The sequence below is a fragment of the Cryptomeria japonica genome, chromosome 10 (assembly GCF_030272615.1).
Source record: "Cryptomeria japonica chromosome 10, Sugi_1.0, whole genome shotgun sequence".
Classification (NCBI taxonomy): domain Eukaryota; kingdom Viridiplantae; phylum Streptophyta; class Pinopsida; order Cupressales; family Cupressaceae; genus Cryptomeria; species Cryptomeria japonica.
In genome coordinates, this window is record NC_081414.1 from 284,197,591 (window position 1) to 284,210,533 (window position 12,943).

Sequence of the window (12,943 nt, forward strand, 5' to 3'; positions counted from 1 at the left end):
AATTTCTTGTCTTATGACCCTTGCTCTTATGAAATTCACAATATTCATCATCATTCCACCAATTTGGTTTAACCTTTGGTTCATATGGAGGAAAATCTGGAATTGTGTTTACCTTGTTTGCCACTAGCTACTTGAAGACTGACTCAAGTGGTTCTCCCAATAGAGTATACTTCCTTCATGATTTAGAAGTTGTTTGAGTATTCACCTAATTGTTTGTAGAGTTTGATCCTGAAAAAATGAATTTGGGTTGCACTGTATTGGTGTCAACAACACCATCATTGACTGTGTTCTTGTTTTTATTCCAAAATCTTGGCTTGTCTTTTCCTTTAAAGTCATCTTTGTTTTCCTTGAATATCTTAATGACTCCTTGTCCAATTCGGACCTTTTTTGTCGCTAAGCCTTTTTCAATGACATCCTTGAAGGTGGACAAACAAGCTTTCCTTAGATCACAACCAATGTCTTTGTTAACATTCTGGGTGAACATCTCCACCATTTGTTTTTGTGGAATTTCGCAAGAGCATCTGCTGGCTAGATTCCTCCATCTTTGTAAAAATGATGCAAAAGACTCTCCCTCTTTTTGCTTGGTGTCGCACAAAGTAGTGACTGACATGTCTGTCTCTATGTTGTAGGAGAAATGTTGAATAAATGCCTTTGCTAAGTCACCCCATGACTTAATTCCAGGTGGAAGTTGGGAGAACCATTCCATAGCTTGATCACCTAGGCTTTGTGGGAATAATCTCATCAAATAGGTCTCTTCTGCTGCTATCTCAATGCAAGCTATGAAAAATTGTCTTATGTGTGCCTTAGGATCCCCTTTTCCTCTATACTTATCAAATTTAGGCATCACAAAGTGTGTAGGAAAAGGAGGCATTGGAATGCTCTTGTCAAATGGATGAGGACATATGTCTCTCATTGTGTATGTTGGCTTCGATGTATTTATGTCCTCCATTTTCTTTTGTAAGTCCTTGATTTGTTGCTCCAAATTGTTCTTAGGTGGAGATTGACTTCTTGGACCATACCCCATGCTTGAGGCATCAATTGGAGGAGAAGCATGTTGCATATAGGGATGATATTGATCATACACATGTTCATATGGAGGAGGTCTATAATGATGCTGCATATATGGACCACTTGGTATAGATTCATGTTGAGGAACAAAATATTTGTTTTGTCCATGCATACCATACTCTACAGGCATGTCATGTTCTAATGTGTTGCCCCCAAATTTGACACAGGGTTTCCTTGTGTCCAAATTTTGAGCATGCCTTTGAATATCCAATTGCTTTGGTGGTTGATCCTTAGCATTGATATGTGATTGAGCATATTTCTATGCCTAAGACTTCCATAATGGTCTGCGAAGGTGAGTCTCATATGCTTGACCATGTGTGTATGGAACCTCTAGTTTTTGAAACAAAGATGATGGTGATTCAAGCACCATATGTGGTCCTCTATTGCCTCCACTATTAGGCCTCCTTTGATCCATGTTGGAGTGGGTTTGTTGCAAAGGTCAATTTTCCATTATTTGAGACATGTCAAAATCATGAGGTATCTTGGCTCCACTTTGTGCCATCCTTTGTAAGAAGTATTGTCTATCCCTCCTCATTATTTCCTCAACCAATCGATTGAAACGGGGATCCATAATGGATTCTTCCACATCTGCTGAATGTAATGAAAATTTGTCCATATCATCATTGTGTGTATCATTGTTGTTTGTAGTGTCCATGTTCTCAACATTTGGAATGTTTCTATAGGCATCCATGTCAGGTAATGTAGTATGATCAGAATTGAAAAAGATATCATTGTCATACTCATAAGAACTCATGTTTGCAGACTCTCGAGCCTCTTTAGTTTCTCTCCTAGATTTTTGAAGACGGGTTTTAACCATGAACTAGGTATTGACCGAGATGTGTGAGACTAGATGAAAATGGAAAAAGTATGGAAGACCAAGGGTTGGATGGAATGTAAATGAATCTGAGGTGTACTTGCAATGTCCAAAGTGTAAGACCAAGTATGTATGTAGTAGAGTAGGCGTGACTTCCAAAGAGAGGATAGTTTCTCTTGATGAGGTAAGTTGACCTTGACTCTAAGTAAGACCAAATGAGACCCAAAGGTGATAGACCTTGATGAGGGACCACTTAGCAAAATGTTGTTGTATGTAGTGTGTTGACAAAGTATGATGAGGACAAGCAAGTGACCTTTTGACTCAAGTTTAGACAAATGTAAATTTAATGTAAGATGTAAAGCAATGATGGACTGTGTGAGACCCAAAGACAGGTTGAATGCTAGATGAAAACCTGGAGAAATAACCTAGGAAGCTCAATAATTCTGAAACTGACTGTGTTTGTTTGCTGGACTATAAAAGTTTTTCAATTTTGAACACAGACATGCCTGTATACTGCACAGATGCGATTTCCTAACATAGACGTGGTTCTGTTTAACACAGATGCGTTTTTGAGATTTTTTGTAAATTGCAATGTTGATTCTGGAAACACAGACACGTTTTTGCCCTTCACAAGTGCAGTTATACAACACAGACGCTATTATGTCAGACAAAAATGCGTTTCTACAAAATTTGTGCAATTTTTTCCAATCTATGAAGTTGTTTTGTTGTGACCAAATCTGACTGTTTGACCATTTTTCGTGACAAGAGGACACAGTGTTGATGAAGACTCAATGTTTGCAAGTGTTTAGACTCAAAATGACTCCAAGAAAAGTGTGTTGTTTGATGTAAAATTGTTTTGCATACACTTAAAGACACAAAAGACACAATGTTTTGTTGTTTGGTCTTGAATGCTTGAATGTTTAAAATAAGTCAAGCACAATTCTTATGGCTAGCCAAGACAATAGTTGTTGATCCCACATGGGGTTTTACCCCCAAGGCTACGCTATTTAGAGCAGATACTTAGATGCTTGACTGCACTGGCTCCACCCTCGACACTCACTTCTCGGGTCAGCCAAGCATCAGTCCCCACGAAAACTCCCTGTGGCAAACTTTGTATCTCTACTAAGAACCGTATGTGTGTGGGCCGCTATTAGAGGTCCGACCTCCTGCCCCAACAACTAGAAGGATTTGGGCTTCTAAAACAAAAAGGTGCTAGTAAGGGCATCCGCTCATGTGGCCATACATGCGACACTTTCAGCTCTATAAATATAGAAGGCTCCCAGCCGGTAGGGGTTACGCCCTACAACTGATCAAATAAATTTGATCAAACGGGTTTATGGGGAGACACAGTGTCGGTATGAACTAATCAACACATGTTATTCATAGTTTTCACTATGAATACAGTTATTTATAGTGGTTTGGAAGAAGATGGCTTTTCTTTTGCTACCACTTGGGTCGTTCTCTTCTCACTAGTAGTCCTAATGACCACATGGGAAGATAGGCCCTCTAAAGATGAAACAAAAAGAGCTTATTGCTCAAGACACAAAAGGCAATGGTTCAATTTTAGTGCACCAATTGAAGTGTTTGCTAGTCTATTGAAAACAAAGCACACAATAAAAAATAAATAAAAATTCAAAAACCCTTGCCAAGGACCTGCAACAAAGATTTATTAGTAGTTTGGATTGTTTGAAATAATCACCCCTTCCTGCAAGCACACAAGTTAGGTAAATTTTGCTTTCAAGACAAGCTACACCAATTTCGTTAGCTAGATCTGAAGATGTTAGCTCAAAATAAACCGGATCTGAAATATTAAATGACCAAAAACTGAATCAATAAAACTTCAAAAAAAAAGAAATCAACGCACATAGACGTGGTTACCCCAAACGTAGAAGCGACTCTCTGACGCAGATGCACTTTTGTGAGACATAGACGCAGTTCCAGAACCCAAACATGACTTTTGGACACAGACGCATCTGAAAATACCGTAGACGCGACTGAGGAACACAGACGCGGTTTTTGGAATCTGCAAAAAGAATAAAAATAAAATAAAATAAAATACTGTCGATGATGCAGGCGCAGTTCCAGATGTCATAGATGTGGCAGAAAATCAAAAACACGACCCAAAAGTGCGTAGGCGCAAAAATGTCAAAATGTTGTCGAAAATGTTAGATCTGCAACTTCAAACACAAAATCTACAACAAAAATGTTAAATGCAAAAGGGACAAGAGTCCCACCGGGCATGCCAAAATGTTTATGGTGAAAATGGATAAAACAATAATAACGATATTGAAAGGCTAAATGAATTCAACCACAAAACCCTAGCCTAACAACAACAAGGATCCACCATAACATATGAAGATTACCTAAGACAATGCAAATCAGATGAAATCACAAAGATTATACCATCACATGTCCAATAGGGTTTGAATCTCCATTCTTCCTATCTTCATTGATCTTGTTTGATATATTTGCTCTCAGATTTTATGTGCACAAGAGCTCAATAAAGAACGGAATGTGGTTGCCAGTAGGATCGCATATGAAAAGCATAGTGTAGTCAAGTAGTCGGGTAGTTAGGGTTTGATAATGAAGGAAGTATCTCCTTATATAGAAGACACTATATGAAATGGAGGGATAAGATTGAGAGGTGTAAAAGGAGGTCGACTATGATTAGAGGGTAGGTAAAAGAAATAATAAAATAATGAAAGGGGTAGGTAGTGTATGAATTAAGAGATGAATGACATGTGTCATGGGTAGAAAAGGCTAATTAATTAATTAAATAAATAAAGATTTATTTAATTAATAGAAGAAGTAGGTTCAATTAAATAAATAAAATATTTATTTAATTTAGGGAAAAGGGATAATTTAAATAAATAAATGTATTATTTAAATGAGAAATAAGGCTAGAAGAGAATAAATGAATTAATTAAATAAATAAAGATTTATTTAATTAATAGAAGAATTAGGCTTAGATAATTAAATAAATAAAAATATTTATTTAATTAGACATGACAATTTTAGGTGTCTACAGCTACTAACTTATGTGTATTTAATTTTATAATATATATGAAATACACTCCTTCCCTAGGCACCTAATTTTAATATTTATCACCCTAAACTCTAATAGGGGTCTCGAGAATGATATCTCTCAGTTTATTTTATATATATTATAAAATTAAATATATATAAGCTAGTCTATTTATATTTATTTATGTCTATTTATGTAATTTGCTGATAGGCTTTAGTGTGGGCTCTTAAGGTCAGAAAAGTGTCAGTCAGTCGGAGAAATTTGCTTGCCAATGGCCAAAAACTTCTCTGAATTTATTGGCGAGGTTATTTAAAAATTATATCTTTGGGTGCAATGTTGCTTGGAAGCCGTTGAGGTGGAGTGAGATTTATTAGCACTAGGCTTATTGTGGCATCAGAGCACTCACTGCAACCATTTCAAATGGAAAGGACAGGTCAAGTGTGTTGTGCAGTGTGTTAATGGTATTTTAATTTTGTGTTTGGTATTTCATTTTCCAATGGAATAAAAAATATAGAGTTGTGGTGTTTTTGTGGGTTGGAAGCAAGGTGTTTCATTTCAGGATTAATGGTTTTCATTCTTGACACAAGTTTCCTTAGTAATATGATGACTTGTCTTAGGACGTGATTGTCGATGATCATCGAGGATGTATGGGTTTCATTATTTTATATCATTCATTGCTTGCTTTCATCTTTCCTTCAACATCTCTTCATCATCCTTCTTCTTTCAGCAACCAATTAATTTTGCTTTATCCAACTGATGCATGTCTCTTAATCTTTTAACCAATGGCTTTTTGAAATCATGTGGAAAATTTACCTTTAGTAGTTTTATCATGCTATCACTTTTCTACCTTAGGAGGATGATAAGTTATCAACATTATGTATCATGCAATAAGATTAAGATACTTATCATAATTCAATGAAATTCTATGTATCACTTTGGCCTACTTAGTCAAGCGGTCTCCTTTGTACTCTCATTCAATTTCATTGATTGATTCTATTGCAACATTGATAGGAATATAGTTTATTCTTGTCATGTCGTGTGTCTCTTATTCTTGTGGTTTTATAGTGTCTTTGGTTAGTCATTTTGAGATATTTTTAGTGCATTTTGGGCTTTTTTGTTTCCATGGCTTTGTATTAAAAGTAAAAATTAGAGCTTGTTGGGTCAAATCAAAGGTCATAATTGCATTTCGAAGGTTTGATAAATTCAAGATTTCCTTTTGTTTTATCTAAATTTGACCCTACACACCAAATCTATAAGTGTTTGAAGTTTAGAGGTTGTTACTTGATCTGGGAGGTACCTACAATTTTTGAGAATTTTGGGGATAAATTTACCTTACCAATTCTCTCATAAGGCCCCAAAACCCCAAGATCAACTATCAATTCATCCAAATCAAAGTAGGGAACCTAAAGCTAGAGAAAAAATGGCCCTTTGTTGCCATTATTATGCGACTGTTTCTCTACCTGGAAGCTAGAGGAGGGGCCATTGCTCCTTTTTTTTACATCATCCCAATCAGAGGGCATCATTAGCAGTCTAGTTTAGGGCAATTCTTTGGTGACATCTTCATGTTTCTAGATTTGCTTCCTTGTCATCATGTCATTGTTGTAATCTATTGTATGGGCCATGCTGTATATGCATTAAAATAAAGTGACATATCTTCAGTATACTTTGTCATTGGTTCTTCATTAGATGTAATCCTCTTGTATTTAGTAATTCAAGGTCTATATTGTGAGAGTTGGTACATGTCTTCAATTGATATTAGTTTGTACCAATTTATAATTTGTGAGTATCTAGTTGATGTTCATGCAGGTGTCTCCTTGATTTCAATCTTTATTATGTTGATGTGAGAGATAAATTAGTAGTTCTTTATTGATACATTTCATAGCTTTGCATGAGATTCTACATTGAGTGTGTGTTGCATGGTTTCTCTTCTTCTCTAATATGGGGGCACATTTTCATCATCCAGGGTTTTGTCCTTCTCATTCTTCTTTGAGATTATTTTATATTTTCATCTCTTTTGGGGAGGACATTTTTCCCACTTGTACCTAATAGGGCCTAGTTGTCAGGACCCATCTTGCATTATTTGCATTTTCTTACATTCTCCCTAAGTTGCATTTAAGGGGGGGTACTAGTGTAATTAAGGTGTTGTACCTTGTTATTTCTTCACCTAGGTCCTAATTACATGCCACTTAGGCTTATATAGGGACCAAAGAGGAGATTTTAGGAGCTACCACTTTAGTGTAGTTATCACATTAGCACTTTCTACCTCATGTAGAACTTCTACCTTTAATGGTTTTATCATGTTATCACTGTTCCACCATAGGTTGGTGATCTACCTTTAGTGTATGTATCACACCTCCTTTCCACCGGAGGTGGGTGATAAGTTATCACAATATGTATCATGTCATAAGATTAAGACACTTGTCATAATCTTATCCAGCCCTCTGTCTTATATTGGCATACTCAACTAAGGGGCCTGCTTTGTCCTCTCATTCAATTCCATTGATTGATTCTATTGCATCATTGATAGGAATATATTTTATTCTTGTCACATTGATTCTCTCTTGTTCTTGTGCTTTTCATTAGGTCTCTAGATCATGGGTGGTTACCTTCATAGCCGAAGCTTACAATGTGAAATCTAAGGCATACAATGCTTGACAAATATCAATAAAAATAAAAATAAAAATATGTGTATCCTATCCAATGTCCACACTCAATCATTACTCTAATTTAGATATCCTATATAGTGTAACATATTCTTTGGTGGGACAAAACTACATGATTAGCACAAAAAGTAAAACTACATAAATGCATTAAAAGGGTAAAAATAGTAGAATCCTTGTACCTATGACAATTCCTTGTAATATCCACTAAAGCTATCTTGTAAAAAATGTTAGAATTAAGAATTGATAAATCTAAGAAATTTAAAATTCATCATAATTGCTTATAAATTAAGAAAAAAACTTACAAAGTCTACAAGAAAGGAAAATAAGATTAAACATCCAATAGACAATTCATGTTTGTAAAACTCTAAATTAACATACAAATTACTAGTACAACTTTTTCCTTTTTCCTTTGCACTATACCACTTGTTAATTAAAGTGAACTGTCAATTAAACATTCACACAATAACACATTTAATAATTTCTGTAAAAAAAACCTATAAACCCAACTAATTCTACTAGCAAATCTTAGAAAACATTTTTTTCCCCATAGATTAACCAAAAGTAGTGTGAATTCCTTCCTAAATTGAACATTCAGGAGAAGTAAGATAAATATTAGCTAACCCCACAGGCCAGAGGACATTGCTCCAATCCATGTGCTCCAATTTATGTTCTTAAATATAAACTGTCTCTTTAAATATGCATATCAGAGTGCACCGAAAAATGACTCAAATTTTAGAAGAGCTAATGAAAACCAATATACAAAATATTCCTTACCATTGAGATTTCAGACAAAACGCTGTTTCCATCCATTTGTTGGAGAAGCGCATTGCCTATAGGTATGAATGCACTTTTGATTGTATTATGTAATTGAAAATCTGAATACAACTTTCTGATCTCTGTATAAAGATCGCCCTGCAGAAGTTGGACTATGCCTTTATTAGAACAGTATTCTCTACACTAAATTATGAAGAGACTAAGCTGGAGGCAGGGGAGGGAAAATAATTGAGGAAGTAGCGCCATACAGGACGATGAACAGGACAGAACAACGCCTCCTCAAACAACAGTTATTTGTCACAGATTTCCTCCCTCATCGCCTTCACAAAGTTTTGAAAATTTGCAGAAGAGGATACTGTTTCGCCCTTCACTGCATCTTTTGCTTTCTGCCTTAATTTCATCACTCTTGTCTTCATTGTCTCATCTTCAAACACTATCCGCACCGCCTTCTCGATCTCCCCCTTTCTTACCGTTCCATCGCTGTCTGCAGTAAAAGCCAGCCCAATCTTCCACATGTCTACCACATAAACACAGTTCAAAAACTGATCTGCAAAGTAAGGCCAGGAGAGCATGGGCACTCCCATGGCGATGCTCTCCACTATGGAATTCCATCCACAGTGAGTGATAAAACAAGAAATAGAAGGATGAGAAAGAACCTGCATCTGTGGACACCATGGCACAAAATATGCCCGATCTTTGGTGGCTTCCATGAATCCTGGAGGAAGTACAGCGCTTGACCCGTCCATGAGATCACTTCGCAGAACCCACAGAACCGGTTTCTGGGTAGCCTCCAAACCCAGCGCAAATTCTTCTAACTGTCTCTGGTTCACTATTGCCAAGCTTCCGAAGGACACGTACACCACACTATTATGAGACTGCTTGTCTAGCCAATCCAAACATTCTGCTTCCTCTGACCAGAAGTTCGCCGTGATATCTGAATGAACTTCCCCATTCAGACAGGGAGAAGGGATACAGGGACCAATTGAACAGACCGATGCTCCTTGGGCGATTAGGGCATCGATTATAGGGGCTTCCAGATGAATGAAAGAATTGAATAACACCCACTTGAGCTCTCTCGTTCTTTCCATGTAACGCTCAATGAAGCGGAAGATAAACTCTTGCTGGGTTTCGTTGAATCCAACAGCCCAAGGAAGCTGTGCAGAGCAGAGAGGCGGCATGGAGGGAAGGTATTTCACCATCGTACAATCCTTGGGGACTCCTATAAAGCATTCAAACATAAAACTACTCCATTATCTTAGAATTCCATGCCTTCATAAAATAAAAGAGAATTGAGGGGCTTACCATTTGAAGGAAGAAGAGAGGAGGAGATGAGATTGGGCAAATTATAGAGCATGGCATAGGTGGCAGTAAGTGAGGTCCAGAGAGCAGCCATTGGAATTCGGTGGCGTTTGGGTGCATCTAACGCGGTGGACGCCATGCAGTCCGTTATCAAACAGATGTTCTCCTGAGGGTTCTGCTTTTTCATCTCCCCAATCAGATTGTCGATGAAGGAAACGATGATGTTTTCTGTCACATGGCACAAACTGGCTATGTCTGTGCGAGTATCGGTGGGAGGAAGCCCATCTGGGACGACTACCCAACGAATAGCGCCATGACTTTTACCTTCCCGAGAATCAAAGTCATTGGCGATGTATTTGTTGGCATGTGCAATACGAAAATAGTTGTAATCGGTATTGACGAAACTGATTACAAATCCTTGTTCAATCAATTTGTTCGCCAGCCGCATCATGGGATTGATATGGCCTTGGGCGGGGAAAGGAACCAGAACAGCATGAGGTCTCCTCTCTCCACCCATGATTTTTCCTTTCCAGTCTTTTCAGGTTCTTATTTCCGCTTTTCAACAATCCAAATATTTCTGAAAATCGATGTATAAACCAGAAATTTCACCATTAATTAATAAGAAATGACTCGGTCGTGTACGACTTTATTTTTAGAAATGTATAAACAAATAATAATCTTTCTACCCACCAACGGTATGCCAACTACATGAAAACCCGCTCCTCCATTAGATTAAATATGAACACTGTACCCTGCGAAGATATGATGATATTGATATGTTAGCATAAATATTTTAATTTTAATTTTTTTTATTGCAAGATTATTTGACTTTTATATTAAAGTAGCATAAAAAATTCTATAACAAAATAGCTTAGATAAATATATAGAAACAATAAAATATTTTATGTTGTTTTAAACATATAATATACTTAAATAATAGTTTAATAATAGATTAGAAATAATATTAGTAAACACAATTATAATAGATTTATTTTTGCTTTTATAAAAAATTTAATAAAAATATACAAATATAATAACAAGAATATATTAAAACATAACAATATAATTATATTTTAATAATAATTTAATATTAATTAAAATATTATTATATAATAATTATTTCATATCAATTATACTATAATAATATTAAATTTTTTTAGATAAAATAATAAATGAATATAATATATTTCTACTATTTTATAAGGTAAGTAAACGAGAAAATTCTAAGAGCTAAAATAAATTATAGAAACCCAACAATGTGTTGTTTGGTCAAAAGTTTAACCCAAATATGGACGTTAAGGAAGAGCTTGGTCCACATTGTAGTGCGCTTGAAATACTATTCAATGCAACTAGATATTTTATAATATTCTATGCAACTAGGAGAAAAGTAAAGTATTTTATAATATTCAATGCAACTTGGAGAAAAGAGAAGTATTTTAAGTTAATAAATAGTTGTGCAGACGCTTGATGACTAAATGCAGTGAGGCAACAGCAAAACTGCTTGTAAGGCTTGGATTCATCGCATCGTGCATTATACGTATTTGTTATATGAGAAAGAGATAGATAAATATAGAGGGAGAGGTATAAGGATAAATAGAGATAGGTAGTTGTACTATAAAGCAATAAATGATGTATATGTATGTACAATAATATGTATTTTAAAAAAATTATATTTAATGTTTACACAAATTAATAAGAATAAAAAAAATATTTGTTGAAAATATTTAATTTTATGTATTTTTTGGTTAAAGTAATTAAAGAATAGTATTCAATGAATGCAATGCTATCTTTTGAGAAACCGATAAATTAGACTATTAATATTTAATAATTAAAAGTCAAAATTCAATACATTTGACCATAAATATGAGTTAATTAAAATTCAAAACTCAATATGTTTAATAAAAAATATTCATTAGAAAAAATCTAAAATTTAATACATTTGACTTATATTTTATAATTCAAAATCCAACACATTTAGTGTCAATATTAGTTACTATTTTTTTTTTTTGATCGGTAATTGGCCGAAGCCTGAATAGCTTTTGACTGGAGCTATGAACCAGTGGGGACACAGTAGGGGGCCCCATCGCCATTACATATCTTTGAATTATTATTATTATTATGTTTGATTAGATTGACCCCAAGACCTTCCCCATCCTATGGAAGGCCAAGAGTCACAAATTAGAATTCCACTTCAGATGTCCCTATTGGGAATTGAACTTGGGTCTCCACAGTGAGAACCCAATGTTTTAACTAGTTAAGCTCAACCCCTTGGACACGTATAAGTATATTTTAAACCCATAATAATTTTTAAATTACAAATATGTTGTATAGAGCTATATAATTTACTTTATCTAGAATAATCTAATGAAAATCTAATTTAAAAAAAAAAACATTATGAAAAATGAAATTTTATTTACATTTTTTAGGTAATTTAAATAAAAAATCAATTACATTATTTTTTTTAATCTAAACAATTAAACTCTATAAATATTGTTCTCTACTTTTCAAAGCAAATTAGAGCAAAATAAATAATAACAGTCACATTAAACAAACGAAGACAAATTTGGCTAATTGGTTTATGAAAAGAGCAAAATTTTATCTTTGGAGAATAACCAACTAATGAGATTAATTGATTACTTATAAAGAGAGCCGCTATGCTATGTGGCTCAGCTGATTTGTACTTTATTTAAATTTTAAATGCATACTAGTTATTTTTCAAGTTCATGGCATCATACCATAGTACAACACACCTTTTGAGGATATTTGAGTTGGTGTAAAAATGTACTATTATTATTAAATGGTATGCATTCTCATTTCATGTCGTGTTTTATTTAGATGCTATTACTAGCAGTTGGACCTGATAAAAGTCCAATTTGTACTGCCGATAGCAATTTATCAGATTAGAACAATGTAAACCTATTCCTTATGTAAAATTTATATTTGATCAGCTCCAAACAATCTGATAAATCTCCTCCACCTTCAGTACTCCTTTTTTTCTTCTCATTCAAATAGTATGCCCAATCTAAAACTACTGAGTTTTTCTGCCCATGGAATAGTTGAGGCGGGCAGAGTGCCCTTCATGATTAATCTGATAAAAATCCCCTTTTCACTATATGCTTTGATGGATGTCTATAACTTGATCGTAGCTTTCGTTTCATTTACTATTCCTTCTAGTACTTAATAATTGCTTCTCATGCAAGAAAAACATGTTATTTCTTTGTAGTTTCTTAACCAGTTTCTTGATATTGTTCATTTTTAAAAATCATGTTCCAATCAAACTTGTTAATAAGTAATGCAAAT

At 34.8% G+C, this 12,943-nt stretch overlaps 1 protein-coding gene across 1 annotated transcript; it reads right to left on the reverse strand.

Annotated features, from left to right (window-relative positions):
• Positions 1-8,330: 8,330 nt before the first annotated feature.
• Positions 8,331-10,180, reverse strand: LOC131055569 (7-deoxyloganetin glucosyltransferase-like). The gene is made up of 2 exons (XM_057990034.2): positions 9,647-10,180; positions 8,331-9,563 (listed from the first exon to the last, which is right to left on the reverse strand). The coding sequence occupies exons 1-2, from the start codon at positions 10,158-10,160 to the stop codon at positions 8,635-8,637; spliced, it is 1,443 nt and encodes a 480-aa protein (XP_057846017.1). The 5' UTR covers positions 10,161-10,180; the 3' UTR covers positions 8,331-8,634.
• Positions 10,181-12,943: the final 2,763 nt, after the last annotated feature.

Coding starts and splice junctions, on each gene's coding strand:
- LOC131055569 (XM_057990034.2), bottom strand. CDS start 10,160: ATGGGTGGAGAGAGGAGACCTCATGCTGTTCTGGTTCCTTTCCCCGCC. Junction 9,564..9,646: donor CTCTCTTCTTCCTTCAAATG/GTAAGCCCCTCA, acceptor AATGCTTTATAG/GAGTCCCCAAGGATTGTACG.